Source organism: Ascidiella aspersa, chromosome 1 (assembly GCF_963924565.1).
Source record: "Ascidiella aspersa chromosome 1, kaAscAspe10.2, whole genome shotgun sequence".
Classification (NCBI taxonomy): domain Eukaryota; kingdom Metazoa; phylum Chordata; class Ascidiacea; order Phlebobranchia; family Ascidiidae; genus Ascidiella; species Ascidiella aspersa.
In genome coordinates, this window is record NC_139447.1 from 37,243,660 (window position 1) to 37,267,845 (window position 24,186).

The window sequence follows — 24,186 nt, forward strand, 5'->3', positions numbered from 1 at the left end:
TAAAACTTAAATAACCTATATTACAAATTCCCGAGTTAGAAACAAGGAACTGTATTTTACCCAGGTAACGCTTGCGTGGTTAAAGGTTGTAATTCTTTACAACAATGCAATTTCCGCAGGAAAGAGTTTATCCATTGACCTAAAAACGTTTGTTTGTTGGCAGGAAATCGGAATATGCGGCCAGGCGATTCTGGCTAGACTAAATTCGCTTCATAAAGGCCACAATGCCTCTCTTGGTCGCTGGGATCAACAACAACAACACGTCGCCACTCACCTCAGTCTCCGTATTGCGTCAGCAGCACGCGAGAGAAGCTGTGCGCGGCGAGGCGGAAAAAGAGAAAGGGGAGAAAGACCCAGGCGCCGCGGATTACGCGCCGTCTCGAGACGAAGAGACGCAGCGACCTGAGCTTGGAAAGTGGCGGGCGGTCGGCGCTAACGCTGCGTACTCAGGCGAGACGAAGAAGTGCGGCTTGCGTAACGACGCAGCGACGCTCACGGCAGAAGAAGCAGCAGCAGGCTCAGACACAGCTGTTCTGGACGTCGCTTCACGGCCACTTGGGAATCGCCCGATCCAGCAGCTAGACGCTGAGGCCCTGATTGCGGCGGTGGCAAAACGCGAGCGCGCTTTGCGTAGGCAATTAGAAGGGCTGCCGTGCAGCGAAGAGCAGATACAGCTACAGAAACAGCAGTCTTTCAATACCAGCAGCAGGTACTCGCTTAAAAACCGTCGCTATAGGCCAGCAACTGCCTTGACTGGCAGTAGGAACCCGCGTATAGGTCGAGACAGTGTCGTATCAGTTTGCGATCTTGTAGAGGGCAAGGTTAAAGCCGATCCGAGCCCGCAGCTGGCCCGGTGCAATTGCAAACCTTCGGGCGCAAATTGCAGGCCTAGTTTCGCCTGCTCGACTATTAACCCTTCTAGTGTCGCAGGCGGTAGCTGTCGGCAGATAGAATGCGATGATTGCGCCCATTTAGCACGCCATGCGACTGCTGAAGCCGCTACCACTGCATTCTGCTGTCTGAACGAAGCGCACAACCGTGGAAATAGCAGCGTTTTTAACCCGCACAGTGATGATTATCGCGCGTACGAGGGATTAGACTTGCCAGGATTCATAAGCGACCAGCACAAGTCGGCAAATTGCCCGGAAAATCGGATCCGACACCGCAGAAAACGCAGCCTCATGTCGGCCTTTGCCAATGACCAACAGTTTGACCCCAACGCCTCGTTCACATCGTCACGGCCCCTGGTCCGGCGCCAGGACGCCCTAGGCCAAGAGGGTTCCAGCCCCTCGGCGCCGCGCAAAGACTCGCCGCCGGAAAATGAAGACGAAATCCCGGCCGATGGCAAAACAGCCCCGATACACACGTTCTACGCCGAGCCGGTTACGCCGCGGCATCAGCGGCACACGAGGTCCGAAGGCGGCATTTCCCGCTTTCCGCAAGCACCTTACGATTACAGCTCGCCTCTTCTTGGACGTCGCGGTGACAAAATATACCAGAACCGATTCAGCACCGGGCAAATGACCCACTCACTGGATGGAGACTGCGCACTGGACAAAGCTCGCGGTAGAAACGGTCACTTAAAGGATAGCGTCCAAGTGTCCACTTCTGCCGGTCAAATCGGCGAGTCAAACTCTCACGTTTCGAACCCGTTTGCCGAAATCGCGCTGAAGACTGCGAAACACAACGGAGTGACGTCCAAAGTACCAGCACTTGGTCATCACACGAGCAGCTTAAATCGCTTGGAGTACAACTTCTGCGATAGCGACCCTGAATGCGTACCGCTGTCAGCACCGCACCAGCAACAGGTTAACAGTAGGCCGCATGTTGTACACATAGTCGACCCCACTTCTCCAGGGTTGGCAAGGGACCCAGGGCCGGTAATGAACCGTCGCTCTTCAGAGTTTAAATCATCTTTCACTGGAAAACAGCGGCCAAGACGCCAAGAGACTTGTGAGTCTGTTGCTGTTTCGGTTCCGGATAATGAGACCGTTGTGTCTGAAGCCCTCACTGATAAGAAACCACCGAGTACAAAGAGCATGAACATAGGATACCGGCTTGGTTACAGGAGGACACTCTTCGAGAGAAGGAAGAGGTTGAGCGATTACGCGCTCATCTTCGCCATGTTCGGGATCGTGGTGATGGTTGTGGAGACGGAGCTGTCTTCAGGAAAGATCGCTGACATCGTAAGTGCTTGTTTCATCGTTTTTAGATTCCTAACCTCTAATCTCAGCTATGGTTTTCTACCATTGCAAGTCTTCCAAACTTACGTAGAGTGGCATAAATGGTTACAACAACTTGTCCAGCATCGTAAGTACCATTGTTTCCCCACAATAAGAATGCCGCGGTTTGATAGAGTTCATTGTCAAATATAGGTTAAGGCTACGCTTTTAAATTTCTAACAGTTAAGTTATGTTTTAAGCCCTCGAAATTTAGGTAGAGTGGTATAAATGGTTACAATAACCCAGGGTCGAAAGTACAATAATTTTCTTACCATATGAAAATTTGTATTCTGAAACGCAGGAAACATAGTTAAAAATCATAACTAGACGTCAAACCAGTAACCCTAGAAAAATTGAGGTTATCATTCGATGATGCGCCAAATATGTAACTAAAATATTAGTTTAAATGCATTCAAGGTGTTGGCGGGAATTCAAAAAAATAGCAACAAAAAAACTAAATAGAAAAAACTGAAATACGGCCAAGGTCGTGAGTTTGAACCCCGTCTAAGTTGAGTTATTTTACTAGCCTGGCAGGCATGAATATCCCTAATTGTTCGGCTGATTCGTCCATTTGGTTCATCTATTTGGTTAAAGTACGGCGTAATTTGATTAAAGTGACATATTAAATTGTTGCAATGACCCAGTGTAGAACATTTCCTTGCTGAAATGCAGTAAATTTTAAGAGATGACGTCACAAAGCTATGTCATAACGTGACGTCTAAAACACAAACCTCGTAGGAATCCTGGAGTTATCGTTCGATGTCGTACAGTACACAAATGTGCAATTGAAATACATTCAAGGAGTTAGCGAGATGACATGGTAACAATTTATTTAATTCGGCGTCCACAATGAATGGCTCTACAATTCCACTTTCCACTATTGCAAGTTTGAAACGTAAATCAACGCGTTGTCTTTCAATTCATTTTCTAACGGTACAGCGTACCTGGAAAAGTGTTTTTTTTTGGAACGGATTATTTTAACCACTGGCTTGTTTTCCTGAAAAAAATATCATATTTTTGTAAGAAATTCGACCAAAATCAATTACACTACGCTTGACCTCCCACAGCAATAGAATTGCTTAAGTGTATATAAGGAGTTGATGGCCTGGTAAAAGTTTACCTAGACGGCGCCAAAAAGGAACTTGTTTAACCGGTGCGACGTACCAACAAACGTGTCTTTTCACCCGAACGTCGCTCCGGAGACAGACTTGGACAACTAGATTTATTTTAGCTTTTTAAAATTAGATTAGAATTAAAATTACATCATTTCGTTTTTTCAAAACTAGATTAGAATTCGAATTAGATCATTTCGAGTTTTCTCAAATTAGATTCGAATTAGAATTACCGAATTCTTAAAAAAATCGAATTTAAACTAGAATTTGAAATAGAATTACATTTGATTATTTACAATCAATTTCATTTAAATCGAGAAGTATTCTAGTAAGAGCGTGAATGGTCAATATATTTGTGCTAATTTCGATGTCTTTTAGATTAACATATGTTTTTCAGACTGTAAAAATTATGTTCAAACCAAAGAGTTTTAATTCAAATTCTTTGTTTTGACTAAGAGACTAAGAATGTCGTTGGACAAAGTAGCATTTTTAGTAAAATCCGAATTAGATTAAGAACTAGAGCACACAAGCAAATCACAAATTAGACTAGAATTAGAATTAGCCGCATTTTGCTCTAATTCATTGAATTGGAAAACTAGAATTATCTAGTTGTCCAAGTCTGTCCGGAGCGTGGCTTACTTCTCTCACTGCTACGCTTTAGGCCAGTGTTCTCCAACCTGTGGGTCGCGAACTCATGTGGGGCCGCCTTAACCTTTTAGGGGGTCGTTATCACTCACCAATCCCTGCAGTTTCACTGATTTCATTGGGCTTGGTTTAAACGGGCGTATTGAGTATATTGAAAACGTATATTTAAATTTAAAGCCTATCACAGCTTTAGCTAACGATCGGTCATCACACTGTGGAATGCCCTAATTATGCCTTAAAAGTGTTAGAATAAGCAAACTCGGTTGATATAAAAGAAAAATTGCAGCCAATGTATCAAAATAACAAGAACGCATATTTAAACGATCACGTTTGGCTCTAAAGAGCATTTAATTTGTATGATATGATTTAAAAAAACAACCATCTGGGTTATATTCAAGATTACACCAAGGGATTTTGCACAGGGCGGATTTTACCAAAACGTCGTCTTGGAACGTGGTTTACCTCCGCTACTGCTTCACAATACACCAGGGCTATCGCAGCTTTTTGCTAACGATCGTTGATCACACTGTGGAATGCCCTTAGGGCGAATCAAGCGTCACAGGCGAGATGCAGTTTCTTCACGCGCTGGTCGAGCATAAACAGCTTAATGGCTTATGCGATCGTTTCTTTTAATTGATTGGGCTGCTTCATCGCTCGATAAACCGAACCTTCCACAATATTGCGCCACTTTTGAAGATAATTTCTCTCTTCAGGTTAAGGCTGTTTTTTGGGATCATTGGTTGCTCTGCGAAGATTTGACGCAACTTGTTTGTCTGAAATGGTTTTCGGTGTACTACATTGTTTGTTTAGGTTGCGAACTTTTTACTTTGATTTAGGCCGCTGGCAAAATTGCAAGATTGTGTAAATTCTGGTTTAGGAATACGTCTTGCCCAATTTTATCCGCGATCGGATTTTGTTTATACCTTTGTGTTTTTATTTTTTATTAATCCTCATTTGATAAATCCTTTCCTTTAAATTAAAAAAAACAACAACAAGGGGTTCAAGTTGGCCTTTACGCTTATTATTACTTCAATGGTCAGCAACATGACATATTTTCATCTATTTTGGGTTAACTTTTTGTAGAGTTTGTTCTTTGATTGTATCGACATCACAGTGTTATGATCGGTTTGCTTTGCGCATGCGCAGTAGAAATCTCCGGTATTTTATGGCTCACGTTGGTTTAGTTGTCAATAAAGCTGACTGGCAGTATCGGTTATCGTCCGATACTAGGTCGGTATCGGCGACAATCCGATACCAAATGGATATATAAAAATTTCAGTTTTAATTTGTGTTAAGTCGCAGCGGTTCTCATGACCCTACGCATTGACGGCCCTGACCAATACACCAGCGACGGGCCCGCCACAGTGCACTGTCTGTTTATGTGTGTACATTTGCGCCACGGAATGTCGTGTTTTCTCGGGTAACAACTGAGGGTAACTAAAATTTATAATGCCAAAGCCAATTTCAGCCTACCAACCTGAAAAGATACCTTTAAACGTTTCAATTTCTATTTGCTTGTCTGAGGATTGTAATGACGTCATTTGGTATCCCATCAGATCGCAATAATTTTGTCTAAAATATCGGTTATCGGTAGCAGAATAAAATGTCAAGTAATCGGCCTAAGGACCCCAGGTGGAAAGCAATGCCTTGGAAACAGGGGTTCTTAAACTTTTTTTACTGCGGTCCCCTAATTTTTGTTTTTGCTTCGCGTGTATCAGGATAGGCAAGAAAGTTTCAAAAAGGACGTCATAAATTGACGTCACAACGCAAATAGACTTCATAAATGTGCTAAATTCGGTCGAAAAAGGTGAAAGTTAAATCGAGCCTAAATACATTCAGTGCAAAATCGTTTTATTTTTAGTAAAACTGTTTTTTTGATTACTTCTTAAATATACACTAATATTTCAATATGGCCTTCATGGAGCCCCTAAAACTAGTTCACGGACCTCCAAGGGGTCTATCTATTGACCCCAGTTGAAGAACCCTTTGCCTTAGAAAGAGGCTCATTCCAACGGTTTTCCAAAACCCTCGGGGAATAGCGCAAGGCCAGGTTTGCCCTCCAACGCCCTGCAAGCAGTACACAGTACACAGCAGAAGGCCAGTCGCTATATTTACTTGCCACTGTGCAGAGGTCGTCGGTACCACACAACACTGCTGAGCCGACGCTTGGGCTTGTGTGGCAGCAGACAAAGCAACCCCAGTAAAGCGCTGTACAGCCGCCCCGCAAGTAATTGTACGTTTGGCACACGACGAAACCCGGCATCTTGTGACAGAGCTGGCCAGGCCTGACGACCGCTGTCTAACAGCTGGCCAGTTCACGTTGAGGTTATTCGCGTTCTATAAGTGAAAATCGCCTTTTCCGTAACTTGAGAACCCAAAAGTTTGATTTTTACAAGCTTTTAAATGCTTATTTCTTGTCTTTTAAAGGCCTAATTCTTGACCTGGTAAGGCCTAATTTTGGGCCTTTACTAGTTAATTCTGCAATACTAATTGGATTGTGACCTGTTATAAAATGCTTATCAACTGCTTTAGGAGCGATTTGTTAAAATGCCCGAGAGATTTAATTTGGAAGCGTAATTATAATCCAGGTAGCTATGTAATCATGTCATATTTATTGTCCAAGGATTTGCATTCTTATCGCAAAAGCCAAGTGGAAGGTTAGCCCTAACTTGACCTTTTCTTCGAAACTTGCGCATTTTCTTGTAATTTTAAACAGTTACAAGTATCATTTAATCTAGAAAGTTGTTCTTACACAAAATTAAGGTTCAGAAACGGATCCCCCTTTTCACTTTTTACAAATCCCACTTTTCACTTTTACACAAGTTTAAAGCGTAAATTAACGCGTTGGCGTACGAGTCATTCTCAGGTTAGGTTGGAGATAACATCAGTTACCAAATTCAAGTTCTCTGGGATGTGGATAGATTTAACGATTTCCTGACGAAGCTGTTATGATAGGCTTGCTATAAGCCGTATAAAGCGATCCGATAAACGGCATTCAAAAGGCCTTTATGAAACAAGATTAGGCCAATGCTTTGTAAAGGGTTTAGTCGAAGAGGTTGGCCCAGTTTAAAAATATTGCTCTCAAAGGTATGAAAAGCTGGAGTGCATTACCCTTTGCAACGTCACAAGCACTTATTTACAGTATGTTAGGACTTGTTTTCGTGAATTCTATGCGAGTCAGTTTAAATATTTTAGGTTGTAATAAAACCCGCGCAAATAACAACTAAAAAACAAGGATATTTCCTAAACTTATTTATACCTATAGAAGATGCATTGTATTGCTTGAATACCTTACACATTGGCTGACGGTTTTATGAAAAGTCCTGACAATAATACTCAACGCATGCTTTCAACTTAAAATCACTTGATTGATATTCCCATAAATCAGTGGTGGAATTTAACCGGTTTGTGCTAACAGCTTCTTAAAGAACCGCTTCTTGTTCAACTTACTCAATGTATAACTGATTATTATAGGCTACCCGTTCAGAGAATAACTTGGCCTTTAAAAATAAGTAAATGAGAGAATCGACTGTTAACTAGATTGGATCCCACAACAGCTCAACATATTAAGTACAAATATAAGGAACTTTGGAAAAGTTGGAATTGCTGAAGTTTGCGCATTATTATTACAGTACACACGCGTTAAAAAGAGTCAATAATACTTAGCATACGAGTAGAAATTATGAAAGAGCAAGCAATTCAACTTTAGCCATTTAAGCTGAAACGCTTCCGGGTGTAAGGAATCTCCCGCAGACAATAAAATTAAAAAAGAAAGATTCTTGCGCACGTATTAGATGACGTTATATAAATTAATATTCAGCAATCGCTAATCAGCATGTGTGTAAAAATGATAAAACGGTTAAAAATCGACTCAAACTGAACAGTCCAGTGTCAATTCCCAGTACAAGGCCTAAGCGTTTTCGATTTCTCGCTCTTTAACGCCGTAAACACCCAAGGTCAGAGAGGTTCGATTTGCCCAGCAGCAGCAGCAGTTCTAGTAGCAGTAGCGATGGAGCAGTCGACGAGCCGAATGGTATAGGTCTGGGTCCTGAGGGAACAAGCTTTAAGAGGCAAAAACCTGGCAGCTTGCCGGTATCTTGCGTGTCGCAAAAGACCGTCGACAGTTGCGGCGTTCACAGCAGCGCCTTATGCCGAGTATATCGACCGCTCAGACCACTTCGGCTTTTTCCTGCTGTCTTCAAGGCGACTGTGAAAAATCTCAACCTTTGTTGTTGCTGAAAAATTAGGTTGCAGAAATGCGATATTTCAAGTGCGTTCTGATAGTCAATATAATAAACTTTAAGTTAGTGGTTACCAACCGTTTTTGTACAACTTTCTGACCGTAACATAATTTGTTGTATTTGCTGCAAAAATAGGTTGCGACAATGCAGTATTTTAAGCGCGTTTCTAAATAAAATAATATGCTTTAAGTTAGCGTTTTTCAACCCTTTTTTGGCTAACGGCACCCCCCAGAATGTATTCATTGTTTTCGCCACCCCTGTTAGCATTTTTTGTCAATTTACTGTAATGTTAGAATAAACGAAACTGGAAAAACACACATCAACTCTACATAATTCTGTAAAAATAGGTTGCAGCAATGCGATACTGTTAGTGCGTTCCTCCTTTTCAAAATAATAAGCTGTCGCAAATGTTCTCCCTCTCTTGTAACTGAGCCTCATCAAATAGAGTCTAAAAACACATAGTTTTTCGACCTAACATAGTTTTTTAAACTAAAACATAGCAATAGAAATAATACTTTTAAGAAATGCGATTTGAATCCGACGTTCATACAAACTATATCAAAAACTAGCTTTTTTGTACAATTTCTTGAACCGTAACATAATTTGTAGTGTATGCTGCAAAAATAGGCAATGGGATATTGTTAGTGTGTTCCTAAATAAAATAATAGGCTTTACGTCAAAGGTTCCCAACCTTTTTTAGCAAACGGCCTACCCAAAATTAAATTCAACTGATGACGACATCTCGTTTTTGTTAACTTCTTTACCGCAATATCTTTATTAAACAAAAGTGAAATAACATGAATCAGCAATAATTTTATTACTGGAACGATGAAACAATTTCTTTCCGTAAGCGTGGAAATTATCAGAAATGACGTCAGGAAGTTGCGTAAAACCAGGACGTTTTTAATCTGGGGTAACCGTTCGATAAAGTGAACAAATATCCAACAGAAATCTTAGTTTAAATAAATTCAAGGAGTTAAAGGGATGACCTGGTAAAAAGGGGCATTTTTACCTGTACGTCGTATACCTCGAAATATTATTTGACCAATAATTCGTTCCTGACTGTCCCGGCTTACCTTGACCACTTGGCCAGATCACTGCAATATACCTCTGTTTTGTGATAAAACCTTAAAAGCCAAAGTGCCCATATGTGGCCTGCATGCCTGCGAAAGTGACTGGTAATTAGGTTGACCAGAACGGTATTGAGTTTGTTATTAAAAAATATCGGTGTTTAGAAACAAACTATCAGGGCTGTATTAAATCAAATAGTTTGGGTATCGATCATCGTATTAAGATTTGTTTTTAGGCCAGTTGATATTAGGTACTAAAGACAAAAAAAGTCATGTCAGGAAAATATATATTAAGGCTATAGTATATAGTTAAATATATAAGTATACATTGATAAACGTTTCGGCCAATAAAATAAAATTTATTATATCAATAGGACCTTTTAACAAAACGTGCTTTTTAACAACATAAAGTATTACCTATTTAATAAACTATTGCACATTTTACATATTATTGAAAACAACAAAGCAATTTGGCGTCCTTGTAATTACAGTCGTGACTAGTTTTAGTGTCCAAACCATTCCTAGCAAGGTAGTGCTTTGAAATATCAAGTGCTTTCAACTTCCTATCACACTATAAATACTTCCTAGTACTTCAACGACCATTTAACGTAATTGAGAGAACAAAATCTAGTACAGCACATCCGATTATTAAAGAATAGGATGTTATTGGCATTATAATCCAGCTTAAAGCTAAATCGACAAAATTGGATTTTCATCGTTTACAAAATTAAAAATTTTTACATAAAGGAAGAAATTCTACTTCGAATTTTAAACCAATCGTTGTGAAAGGGGGAACCACGTTTTTGTATATAAGCGTTTTTTGTATGCAAATTGTTGTTGTTTAGAATTACTATGGTTTGGTTTTAGCATACAGTAAAGTAACGTTTCAGCAAGATGGGTAACATTTTGCCATCATACGTAATTTTGCACAGTTATTACTCTTAAACGATAGCCAGATAACCATTTCTCTTTTGTATTTCAAGTGAAAAAGAAACATGTTTGCGCTGTATTTTCACAAAACAAGTAACGGTTATAGCTATCAAGTGACAAGTTGCTTTAGTGGGTCTTATGTTAGGTGAAAAGGCGTTCAATTTGCGTTCAGCTGTGAGCTATGGTTTGCCCTTGCTGCGAACTTAGTTTAATTTCCAATGGCTCCATGGTTTATTCGCCTAATCATCGGTTAATTTAAAACGGAGACACTTAATAGGGACTTGAATTGAAACTAATAGGCACGTGGTAAGTGTTTTTTTAAAGGTTTTGCCTTTCTGACCGACAAGCAAACTAGATATAACACTTTCTACATCTATTAGGTTTGTAAAATGAACCATTGTTACCAAAACGAATTATTAATTTAAGAGAAAGATTAGATTAATTGAGAGGAAGTTTAGGTCGCTCAAAACCATGAAAATAAACGCAGTGAACGTGTGCTATTTTGTCTTATTGCATCAGCCATTTAGGAAGTCGAATAGGCTAGCAATGGCGGCTCCGTATCGTTATTATGGATATTCAAAACTTGGCATTTTATTCCGTTGCTGATACCCGAAATTTTTGACAAAAATTTCTATGCTTGGACAAGCAAAATGAATGAAATCGAAACGTTAAAAGGTAGCTTTTTTAAAACTTTTAGTCCAGAAGTTGCTTTAATGTTAATTTGTTTTAATTACCTCATTATGTTCACCTACTGTTTTTTAATAAATTTACGTTTTAGGTTCGAATAGCTGCAGTAGATCGTTTGGTTCAAAGTTCTATATTATTTTGGCATAGGTTCGGCATTGGTATACGTATACGATATCACCATACTATCGGACGAGTACCGATACCATTACTTGACATCGGGTATCGGTTCCGATCGGATATTATCGGACATAACTATCCCTAATCATTAATACGCTCACATGGAAAAGCAAAGTATGTTTTCGGCCATATGGGCGCCGTTCATATTTGCATTTTATCGTAGGCTGCCTGCCCGGTAACCTCTCCACATAGTCTCTCACAAGGCGGCTTGCGGCAGATTAACGATTTTCAATACCGCGACGAACCCATTAGGACTTCTTTCTCACACTTACGATGAACTTGAAGGTTCTCCGGTGAATTTCGGGAACTTTATTGAACCCTTCTGCGAGTAAGGAAATACGAAAAGTGGTTTCAAAGTGGCGAAGGTTTAGCTTAGATCGCCAATCTTTTGGATCCTGTTATCGCCACAATTTTGTAAGATCCGATTGCAAGAAATTCTTAAGGTCGGAGGCACCTGAATATGGCTGACCTCTTTCTTATTCTAAATCGAATATATTTTAAAAGCTCCCATCAAGAAAATTCCACTGAAACAAGTGTATAAGAATATATAATTGATTCTGCTATCGCCACGATTTTGTGCGATCTGATTTCCGAATCAATGGAAAGTTTTCTCAGTTAATTTGTAATACAACCTGCTTCCCTAATTTTCGGATTTTTAAAGACGGTAAAACAACAATTTTATGACGTCTGGTAAACCCTGTTTATTTAGAAAAAAGATGGTGTTTTTTTGGACGGAGGACAAGCCTAATAAAAATCCCGAATAGAGCCATTGTGCGCTATTCTTAGATTCTTTAATATCGATGCAAGAAATTGTTAAGGGCGGCAACATTTGAATATTACTGACCTCTTACTTATTCCTAATCAAACTTTTTTAAAAGCTAATGTACAAATGTATTGCTAAAGGTTCTCTTAAAAAACATTGATAAAAATATAGTAAACAAGATAAAGTAATATAAGTGTAGAAGAATATATAATTAATTTTGCTATCGCCACGACTTTATAAGATCCGATTTCCGAATCAATTGAAAGTTTTCTCAGTCAATTTGTAATACAACCTGCCTCCTTATTTTCGGATTTTTGAAGACGGTAAAACAATATTTTTATGACAGATGGTGAACCCTGTTTATTTAAACTAAAATATGTGATTTTTCGTACGGTGGAGATGCCTAAAAAATAAATAGGTCCGGTTTGACCTATTCTTAGATTCTTTAATATCGACGCAAGAAATTGTGAAGGGCGGAAACACCTGAATATTCCCGACCTTTTACTTATGCCGAATCGAATATGTTGTTTATAATGTCTTGAACAATTTAAAGATGTAAAAGTAAAATGAGTGTAGCAGGATGGTTAAAAATAGTTGAACGTCATTTTGACTGTAAAGCAAATTTTAATTTCTCCATGATTAAAATCGCCTTAAACGATATCATTTTGTTGTGATATTGTTTTAATTTAAACCACTATGGAACAATCGTTGCAGGAGGTTGACACTTATTACTAGGTTGTTCATAATCTTGAGTCAAACATTCCATCAAAATTCGATGGTTGACGGAAGAAGAAGGCGATATAGTTAAATAGTTATTAAGCATTAAACAACTCAGTTATCATTTCTTTTTTGAGAAATACCACATCCCTTTAAAAAAGCTTAAAAAATTCTACCACACCTCCATGTTTTTTTCGGAGCCGGGTGCAAACAGCTTTATTGGGTCGAAGCCGATAACACGTCACAATTGGCCAATCGATGGCGGCCCTTTGTTCTTAATTGTCGCCAGTGCCAATAGGTCGCCTTGAATGGAAGACAATTGCGCTTCGTTATTTGCATTCTCGCCGAGACAATTTGATGTTTATTGCACGTTATTTTTAACCTCTTAGTTGCCCATAAGGTCGTAAAGGTTTCCAGTCACTGGTGCAGAATTCTGCACCTTTCCATTCAAATAGAACAAAATCATTTGAAGCGCTTGCAAATGACTGGTGAAAAAAAAAACTTTTTTTACCGATACTTTTCCGACCGTTTCAGCTTATGTTTATCACTGCTTTAAATCCTATTAGTTCTTTCTCTAACTTAAGCAAATAATAGTTAGAATAAAACCTGGTAAACGCGGCCAAATTGCCGGTGCTGTAATAAATTGAGTATATGACTTGAATTTAGTGCACTTAAGTAACTGTTTTCCAATGACTTGACTTAAGTATTTTTTGTAAAACGACATTTTTAACAGAAAATTTGGATTGAAATGAAATTGTTTTTTAAAGCATTTTTTGTTTAATTAAGGTTTTTATCTTAATATTTACACATAAAACAATTTGATGTATTACGTTGCGTTTAGGATATTAAAGTTTTATTTTTATGACAAGGACTTGACTTGAAGTTGACTTGCCCTAACGACTTTGAACTTGAGCCATTTAAAAATGATTTGTGTACAACCTGCAAATAGCTGCTTCAGCTTTTTCTATGCACGATCTCTAACCTCGTTTCTTTTTACAGAAAGGCAAGGTGAGCGAATGCAGTGCGGACGATCAACTTCTTAAGGCCTGGCAGGGAACTTTGCTGGCAGAATGCGCTTGGAAGGTAAGAACCGACAGAATTTATTTGTATCTTGAATAACTAAACACGGTGGAACTTTTTCATAATGTTTTGAGTCGGCGATTCATACTTTATGATGGCTAGAACTGGCCAAATTTAAAATAAATTGCTAGGCTAAATTGTTAATCCCATCTTTGGCCGAACTGTTAATCCCATCGAAACAGGCCGATTTCTCTTAAACACACGATTTTTTACTTTGCCAATATAATTGATTTGTGTTTGGAATAACTAAAATGGTAAAACCTTTCTTTGGAATGTCTGAATCTGCCGATTCCGACTTTATGATGATCAAAACTGGATAAATTTGAGTTGCGTTGGCCAATTGCGAGTTAATCCCATTATAATAATCCGATTTGTCCTTTATAACATACACAACATGCGGATTTAGCAGATGAACTGGCAACAAATAGTCTTTTTAGGATATTGATTAAAGTCGACTGATTATGCCTTTTAGACAGACCAAGGCTCGAAACATTTGGCCATTAGTCTTAATAATTGCGAAAACATACCAAGTAATTTGGTTTGTAATAATAGAATTTAAAATTCGCTGAGCTTTTGTAGTTTTTCGACATTTTAGCGTGTTAACATTTTTTTCTTAACCTTTAAAGCCAAAAATTTTACCGCGTATATCGTCTCTTGGGAAAAGAGCTGTTGGTTAAATTCGCGATAAACCCTGCGTGCGTCGGTTGTTTGTGCTATAAGACCAAACAGAAGTGGGATAAAGCGTTGCGCCACCAACGCGTTGTAGTTTTTACCGTGCGTGAGTGTTGTGCGATGGCCCGTGAAATCAGACGCACGTCTAGCTATTTCAAAGCACCCTATGCCCAAGCTAAATGCATTTGAGCCCAAGTATCAGGCTATTGCCTTGTTCAAGTCATTGCCTTTGCTAAGTAAGTGCAAGTTAAGTATTGCAATTTATGGAGTCAATAACCATTTACATATTAGCCTACCTTATGTCCAGGTTAGATTGTTTACAAAAACAACAAGTCCAAGTTATTGGTAACCCAAAACAATTCCACGTCCACATTATTTCCATAACACATTAAGCATAAGTCAAGTTGTTTTTAACAAATAGAAATATCTAGACTTGTTATTAGTAACCCAAGTCCAGTACAAGTCGTAAATAACCTTAGTCCTGTTCAAGTTATTGTAACCTAAACTATGCCCAAGTCTATGCCAATTTTCTAACAAACCAAGTGCAAGTCAAGCCGGTGACATCAACACCAAAGCTCAACACGCGTGTCAAATGGCCCGTGACATCAAACACATCTTGAAGCGTTAGGGAAGGCCGAAGTAATTGGCCACTTTGTTTGAAGCCGGCTCTCTTCTATAGCGGACTGACACCTTGGAAAGTTTGCCTTGAAATTGGCCACCTAGGAACTAACCTTTCGATAAACACTTGTATGCTTGTGTTCTGTGCACGCGTTTTTTTAACTTCAATTCTTCACAACTTTATAAAATCCAACAAACACCAGTTCTACACATATGATTTTAATTGGATACAGTTTTCAGGCTTGATAAACCCTCCTAATGAACCAGTACGCAGCTTGGGATCTCAGTTGGTAGAGCGGCAGTCAGTATGACCGAGGTCTTGGGTTCGAATCCCAACCCTGGTTAGTTCGCGACTTGTTTTTTATGTCTTTAACTGATGATGATACAAGTAGGTAACAAAACTTCTTTATGAAGATGGTGTCGATGTATTCGTCCCCTTGGGCTATGAGGTTCATCATCAAGCTATTTTTCATACAGTTGTTAATGTAAACAACCTCCTTGTTTTTCTTTACAGGCGACCTACTTCTCTCTAGCCCTAAAGTGCCTCATTTCGTTTTCAACTGCAGCTTTACTGGGACTTGTGGTGGCTTACCATGGAAGGGAAGTGCAGGTAATTTGGCGGTTGCTGCTATGACGTTCGCTTTTCTTATTAGATTATCGAGTTATATCTACTCTCGTTATTGAGATGAATCATTGATTCAAATGTGGTTCTAAGCGATTTTACAATAATACTTGGATTGATAACAAAGGCTTGCATATTTAATAACAGACAACATTTTTTAGAATAAAAAAATATAATTTATTTAAACTATTCGCTTTAGTGCATTCCATATTTGGTAAACCCCAACTGTGTATAAATTGTATGTGAAAGATTCCAATATTGAATATTTTTGTTTACTTTCCATTTTAGGGTATTCATTAGGTTTGTGCTATGCTGATATTCTTCATAGTGAATGCTTACCTTACCATAATGGTCCTATATTTTTATTTTTTACGTTTTGGAAAAAAAGAGCTAACAAAACTTAGCTTTTTGATATAATCTGATTGGTTTTTGGGCCGTTTGTTTAAGTAGTATATCCACACTTCTTAGCATCTGTTTTAAGAAAAGTTTTGGTCTGCTATAAGAAAGGTGTATGTTTAAACATATTTGCCATATTACAACCATGCTTTTTGGTTAGGATCTGCTGCTCTGCTATAAGAAAATGTGTGATAATTGTTTGATTTGCTGTTCCACACGTGAATTATCCACCATGGTTATTTCTTTGTGGAATCTGAAACTAATAGAATTAGTTTTCTGTATTAATGCAAAAAGTCTAAATAATTCATACAGCGAAAACAATTAACTAAATTGTGAAAGGTTTATTACCAAAAAAGAAGTTTTAGACGTGAATCTCCATTTAAGGCCTGCTACAATTGGTGCAATAAAAATCGACTTGTTCCCTTTCGAAAACCCCTTTCAATCGGCCAAAAGACGACTATTCCTCACGGCGGCATCGATATATTGATCACACCGAAAGAAGCTAATCAAACTATTTGATTAAGCTTGGTGGGAATTAATTTGCATGCAACTGCGCCGTGCAATGCAATTGATTGCAAGCGGAGTCATTGAATCTTGTGTAGGGAACGCCGATAGCAACTTAATTTGTGGCGATAGAACGCTGAAGGCCAGTTTTAATTAGTTAAACCTCAAACCGACAGATGTATCTAGGGTTCGGTGCTAACAGAATTGCTCTAATTCTGTGAGTTCTTTACCTGTGTTTAAAGCACACACTTGTAAAAAAAATGGTTGAGATAAAATGTTATATTTTCGGCTGTGACGTTAAATTGCTTTGTAATAAAATTGCGCTAATTTTGCAATATTATTTTCCAACAATTCTAATACGGCTTTAACTGATTTTCCAAGATTTTTGTATGGCTTCCGATATATAAAAAAACACTTAAAAATGTCTATTTCCTACATAAAGTTATGTGCCATGGTCGTCCGTGTAATTATATTTCCATTTTTAGGTTAATCGCTAAAAACTGAGTAAAACAAACACAAAAAATTATGTCAAAAATTCTTGGTCTCCTAGCGTTTTCCGAAATGGTTATGTAAAGTGGATTATAAAACTGATTATAAAAAAAGGACTGAAAATAATTTCATTTTTTATTTTCTGTCACCGTTGACATACCAAGTAATATAGGTTGATAACAATTATCTGTTCGAAACCTAAAAGTTGGAAGAAAAAACAGTTCTAGTGCTGCTTAATATTGCCACAGTAGTCCAATGGTTGTTGAATGGAAACCGCTTGTTAGGCCTTTACGTGTGTTGAGTGCGCTCAAAAATGCCGAAGACGCCAAACATGGAATGAAGCGCTTGGCATTCGACATTCATCTGCTCAACACGACACGAGAGTGCATTGCGATATTGCCTTTATGTTTTATTCATGCACTGTGCATAGGATGTGTTGTGGTGGTGTGTGCGTGTGCGTGCGTGTACGTGTGTGTGTGTGCGAACCCGCAACATCTTGTAACCTTGTGTTCTTGTCGTTCCATCAACCCACTTACAAGATCGAGGAATATGTAATTAAATTGAAATTAGGAGTTGATTACAATATTTCTTTTTTTCTTTGTTTTTCGACATAAATTTTTTCAGAGATGGAGTCATTAATCTACGTTATAACGGTAAACACAGTTAATCATTTACTTTGTTTTGTTGATTTATGGTTTTTAACCTTTTTGCAAGTGAAAGTAGAATATTTTCGTACCGGAACACACTTTACGTATAAAACCGTAAAGAATTTTTTTACGTCTGAAACAACTAACCCTTGGAAACCTGCGGTTGTCGTTCGACGTGGAAAAAAATATGAACAGAAATCCAAAACTACATTTTAAATATTTGGGTACACTATGCACGGATCTGTGCTGTAGCTTGATACTGAATTGTAAAGCCAAAACGTCGAGTAGATCGACATCATCTTGATTAAGACGTTTCGATGCGAGCTTGTATCATCTTTAGTTAATGTGACTGAGAAGCATTTCAAGCATCACTTATAAATATTTATTCAATTTAAACATAGTCATATTCAAGAGAAAAAGCATTTCGTGAGAAAATTATTTTCGGTTGCGGTTTCTTTAGAGTTTCATTTTTCTAATTTTGATTGCTAAATATTAAGCAGAGTAACTGATCAAGGTCAAGTTCATCAAAGGTCAAGTTCAAACTCAACCAAGCTTCATGTCATCACAGCTAAGGTTCTGTCATACTAGCATAAAGTTTTTTTTTTTTTTAATAAGGAACGCTTCACGACTTTGCGTGTATGACGTTTTCAAGATACATACTAAAGAAATAATCCCTAAAAGTATGATCTTAATATTTGGGTGTTTAGAATCGGTTTTAACGACTCAATCATTATGCACGGATCTGTAATGAGACGCAATTGTTATCAGTCTGAGTTTCGAAAGTAGGAGCATAACTTCTTAATCAAGATGAGGTCGATCTACTCGACCTTTTTGGCTTTGCAATTTATTATCAAGCTACATTTTAAATACAGTTAAGGACAAAACGGAAGGACCTAGTGAAAATAGACATGGCCTGGTAAAAAATTAACATTTTTTTGTCGGAACGGCGTACCTGGAAAACGTTTTTACTGAAACGTTCCGGTTTACTTTTATCACTGGTTGGAATGCACAACCTCGTATAGATACACTCATTTCATAAAGAGAAAGTGAAACATTTGCGCCTTCAACTGCTGTGAATTGTGATGTTATTTAAGGTTTATAATTCGATAAATTTCATTTCTGTATTGCTCATGTCATATCATTTGTCTTGGAATGCTTATGTCATATAAGGTCGACATTTATTAAATTGCGCAATAAATGTTTCCTTGTTTTATTTAAAAAAAAACTGGCCACATTTTGTTTAACCTTTTATTTTTATTTAGGTACTTCAAGCCCAATAGGCTGTTTAAAAACAAAGTTAGTTTATTGTAGGGAGGAAACGTACTCTCCTGTAGAACAGTGCTTTTAAATGGTGTCTGTGAAGTACACGGCGTTCATAAATCCCGTTACAATTTCGAATTTTGTTATTAGGCCAGTTTTTAATAATGTATAAAATTAGGTAAAATAACTTAAAAATGACTTTAAACACAAATTTTAGTTAAAATAAATAATAAATAAAACAAATCTGGTTAAGATATATCGACAAATAACTTACTAACAAAAATTTGAAATTATAACATGACTTTAGGAACACCTTGTGTACTTTAAATACCTGGATTTATAAATTATATCAAACGGAGTACACAATTCATTAAGCATATGACAGCTTATGCACAGCAAATATTTTACATGGGTACTAATTGGAGTGTGAGACTAATGTTTTTTTAAATGTCTTTTTTAATTTATTGGGTCTTTCAAGGAGCTAAATGGGTCCACCGGGTAAAAAGTCAAAATCCATTGCATTACAAAGTCAGACACACACAGCGCGACAGACAGAGATAATCTAATCAACAGTGTCTATAGGAATCAAAACGAAACTTGAACTTGGGCAAGTACAACACAAGCATCACAAAAAAAAAAAAATTTCAAAAAGGACTCTTCGCTAGAGAGACGGGAGTTTTTACTGCTCTGTTTCTCTTTCTCTCTATCTGATATCCGTGTTTCTCTTGCTTGGAGTGTTATAATGGCTTCGTTGGTTTGGTGGTTTGACATGTTCGCACCCTCTGGTCCCTTCTCCTTACTCGAACGGGAACTGATACCGCTACATTTGCTGAAAGGACATTTTGTTTGGTTGCAGAGAGTGTTTTTGATTACACCGCTTGTGGGTATGCTTGAATGTGTAATGCAGCTTGATAATGACATACACTGACGATTATACAAGCACGTATCGAAACGTCTTTGACGAGGTGATGTCAATTTACACGACCTCTTTGGCTTTGTAATTCATTATTAAGCTAAATCGCTTATGTGTTCGCTACTATCTTCCAAAATAAGGATAATATTTTATTAAAATACCATGTTTTAAATCAGTTGGTTGTGCCGTAATTTTTACCTGCTGTATTGTGTCAGTTCAGGAAAAAATCATGTGTCCTGATAAGCTAGATAAGCTATAAGCTAGCTACTATCTTCCAAATTGGAGAATACGTTTTTTGTTCTCACAAATTTGTAGTTCCTTTCGAGCAGTTTAGATGCGGCAATAAGATGTCGAATAAAAAACAACCATACGTTATAAAAATTGTAAAAAATAACAGAAAATGTTATATTGTTGTGCAATTTAAAAAAGTGCGTCATCCGCAAAATTTAGATCCAATTCCAGAGACCAACTCATAGAAATCTTAAAGATACAATTCTCTGATAATAAGCTTGAACATATTTGTAGGGCCTGACACCTATTTTTAGATATTGGTTGTCTTCGCATTTTATATAGCGATTTAAACATCTATTGTCACTTTATGGTTATTTGGCTTGTGATAGCAAGGTTTAACCGCGAGCGCTAATAGCCTAGGGATTTCTTTAGTTTCAGTTCGGGTTTTTGACCATTAGACCACAGTCGTTCTACCTTTGCGTTGCGTACTTTAATATGCAAATAGAAATCCCTGGAGTATAACATGGCGTTGTTCGGCTGTCTCCTGAACGCTGATCGACATCTACTTTTGCGCCAGCAACACCCAATCGCTTAAAGCGGTGACTCAACCTTTTATGGCTTACGGCACCCCTCAAAAATAATAAATAAATAGATTTTCGGCACCCCCAACTTGAATTTTCGAGTATTTTACTGAAATGTCATTATAATTGGAACTTGAAGAACACAATCAACATACAACATGTAGGAAAATGTCATTTGATATAAACGTCTCTAATCGTACACAAATAATTGAGCAAAAATCAGATTCTTAAAATTTTCAAAATACCTATAGGAGCCTTGGGCATTAGAAGTGACACACCGGGACGCCGTGGTACCCCTTACCCCCTATGTAGGAAAACTTCGTTTAATATAATGGTCACTAATCGTACACAAATAGTTGTATGAGCAAAAATCAGAATGTTAAAAAGTCTTAAATACCTATTGGCACCCTTGAACAAAATGCTCCCCGGTTGAGAACCACTGGCTTACGGCATAATAGCGAGCGATGATTCCAATGATTTTGACCTTTTTTCGCCGGGTATTTACCCAAGTCCCGTGGAACCTTAGGGACGGGGGCGTGGTGCATTTTTGGCACCGGGGGAGGTTGCAGACGCTTTTAGAAAGGACGTAGGGCCCCGTCGTGTCGAGAGACATATGTCCTGGAACCGTCCTGGCCTTAGGGAGGTCGCGACGTCTTGGTTACGCGGGTTAAGGTCGTCTGCTGTCGGGAAACGTCTGGCTCGAGACATTCGCACCCTTGTGGCTTATATGTGATGCAAGTCACTGTTTTTAATTTACTCGAGTCGGAGCTTTTGAGTTTGATACCAATGACTTGGGTTGAAGTTACGGATTTCTATTAAAAGGTGATTTGTCTCGATTTGGGATACGTAAAACCATTTTATTGCTATGGTTTTTTTGTTATATATACTTGAGTCCAAACTCATATTAATCGGACGAGTTCACCAGTTTTAAAATTTCAGCCGATTAAAAATTTGTCAGGTTTACGGCAATTTGTTTTGCGGTTACTAATTTAGGGCACCTGTTACGATTCTACAATTATTAAAAACTACTTGCTTCGAAAGATATTTGTTGGAGGTTGTTGGTGTGATGTTGTAACGTCTATACAAACTATTGCTCGAAACCGAATGAGTTTATTAAGTATTTAATAAAGGATAAAAACTTTTTTTTTGATGCAGATGACTTGACTGTTGGTTATTTGTTGCAAACCACTCAATTTCCATCCAAGTCATTTCAAAATTATTTACATCAACATAATAAAGTCCAAATTGACTATATTGGGCATAAGTGATTTTCAAGTGGCTTCACGTAAACTTTATTATTTTTTAAAGTGACTGGAATTTAATTTAAGTCAGTTTTAAACAAATTGAATTTAAGTGATTTCAAACGCCTTGAGTCAATTCTATCAACATGGGTTAGACTTAGGAACACAATATACGTTTTTTTAGTGAATATATATTAAAGCCATTGTATTAGATAAAATCGATATTTCGCTGTTACAAACGTTTCGGTAATACTTCATGCCAACATCAGTGTCAAAATACAAGTTTGTAAGAGCGAAATGTCGATTTTATCGAACATAAGGACTGTATTATTTTTATTGAGCTTGACTCAAGTTATCGAAAATAACATAACAACGATTCAAGTTACTTCAAAATGACTTGTTTACAACAATCTATCTTGGTTTTAATCAAACATCCAAAAATGCGATACACAATACAACTATCTTTCGATTTTCCAATCTCTCTTCGTGCCCTTGTCTCGAGTTCGCATTGGTGTTGTGTCTCGCGTCGTCGCCTTTTTCGGCCTTTGTTTTGGTCGCGATTTCGTTTGTCTTCGAGGCGATATGATTGTTTGGACTTGGCGGCGCTTTCCCTCCGTCCACGCGATTAATCGATTGTTCGTCGCGCGCCCTGATTGAAAAATAACGAAGCAAGCAAAAAGCCGGGTTATTTGCCTTACGTTGCTGGTTCGTTCACACACAACTGCTGATTCAATGTTTTGAAGCTTGCGCTGTCGGTTCGATATTCGGTCATATTTCTAAAAATAGTTAAAAAAGATTAGGGAATAAATAGTGAAAATGCAAGACTGGGAATTTAAATTTAATAATACCACCGCCCATTTGGCTAGTGGTTTCCAACCTTATTGTTTTCGCGACCCCCTTGCAAGTTTTCAAAAACCTGTTTTTAAAAATAACCTAAATGTAGCTTGAAATATTATGTAATGTACCTTGTCGCGTGATAATTTGGGTTTATATAAGGCGTTCTTGAAATTTTTTCATTCGCACCCCTAAAATTACTTTCTTTCAAAAAAAAATTATTCCATTTATTAATTACACACTTAGAATCAATAAGACCTTTATGAACCCCCCAAAACTATCCCACTTACCCTTAAGAGGTCCACGGACCCCAGTTTGAGATATGGTCGTGCCGCCCCTTTAACTGTATGTTTTTTCTTTCAATACTCATGTATTGAACGTAACACCTTTCGAATCTGAAACAACAAAATAAACGAGCTGTGTGGTGTTACTTATTTATGACATCATGTCATGACGTAACTTTGTGACGTCATATCTGAAAAAAAAACAAAAAAACCCAAAATATCCAGGATACGCACCTGCTGTTGTGTAGCCATCTTTACAACACTGTCGACAGTCCCAGAACTTCAATCATAATCCTTCAATTCAGGGTTTCTAAGCTGGCTGATCGTCAAATTGACAGTTAATAAACCAGTTCAAGCGCTCTCTCTATATATATATGTGTTTTTACTAACTAAAAAAGGTAAAAAAAGTGATGTAAAGTAATGGGTAAATGTGTAAGTGGCATTTTTCCTTCAAATTTGTCAAAAAGTAGGCCGGGAATGCCTAATATGTCAGCCACTTGGAGGTAGGGCCAGAGTTGAACTGCGCTTCGGTAGAAGGTTAACCTTTTTACCTGTTTTATGGTGGTAGTGTAAGTGTCAGTGTAAATAGTAGTAATAAGTTTAGTATTTTACTGCCCCCTAATAGCCCGTTGTTACCCAGGGCAAAAATGGCAGAACACTATATCTAAAGGTTTGGAGCATAATGGTTGGAGGTTGTAGTAAGACATAATAAGAATATCAAAGCCCATGCAGAAGTAAATAAATAAGAGTTATTCTAAACGTTCAAAATGACACCTACTTCTGTATGGGCTTTGATATTCTTATTACGACTATCTAAAGCAGTGGTCGGCAAATTTTTTTTGTCGCGGCCTAAAGCAATCTTTTCAGAGCTATTGAAGGCCCACTTCGTAAAACCACTACGAAAGCAGTGGCGGATTCAAAATCTTTGCGTTTAAATGCAATTTAAGTTGGCAATTAATATAGTTCGACAGGTAGGCTGCTCCAGGACCACATTTGACACGTGGACCTGAACCATGCCTAGACAATATAAAAATTCTTGCTACCGGTACAGGAACTTTTAAAATTAAGTGCAATAAATGTACAGCTATCACGCGGCCCACAATTACATGGTAACACTAAGTTATTCAAAAGTAACTCGCGGCCCACTAAAAATGGCTCTGCGGCCCACATTTGGGCCGTGGCCCACAGTTTGCCGACCACTGATCTAAAGGGATCAGGCGAAAGACTCAGGCATTGTAAGTCCCTGTGTC

At 38.1% G+C, this 24,186-nt stretch overlaps 1 protein-coding gene and 1 pseudogene across 1 annotated transcript in view; one reads left to right on the plus strand and one right to left on the minus strand.

Annotated features, from left to right (window-relative positions):
• The first annotated feature begins 224 nt into the window (after positions 1–224).
• LOC146170350 (uncharacterized) overlaps positions 225–24,186 on the plus strand; it is a 47,926-nt gene continuing 23,964 nt past the window's right edge. Inside the window, exons 1-3 of the mRNA XM_083388354.1 lie at positions 225–2,186; positions 13,564–13,647; positions 15,449–15,544. Coding sequence (XP_083244480.1) covers positions 225–2,186; positions 13,564–13,647; positions 15,449–15,544 — 2,142 coding nt within the window. The remainder of the gene's footprint in view (positions 2,187–13,563; positions 13,648–15,448; positions 15,545–24,186) is intronic.
• Positions 18,097–18,282, minus strand: LOC146170351 (small nucleolar RNA U3; annotated as a pseudogene).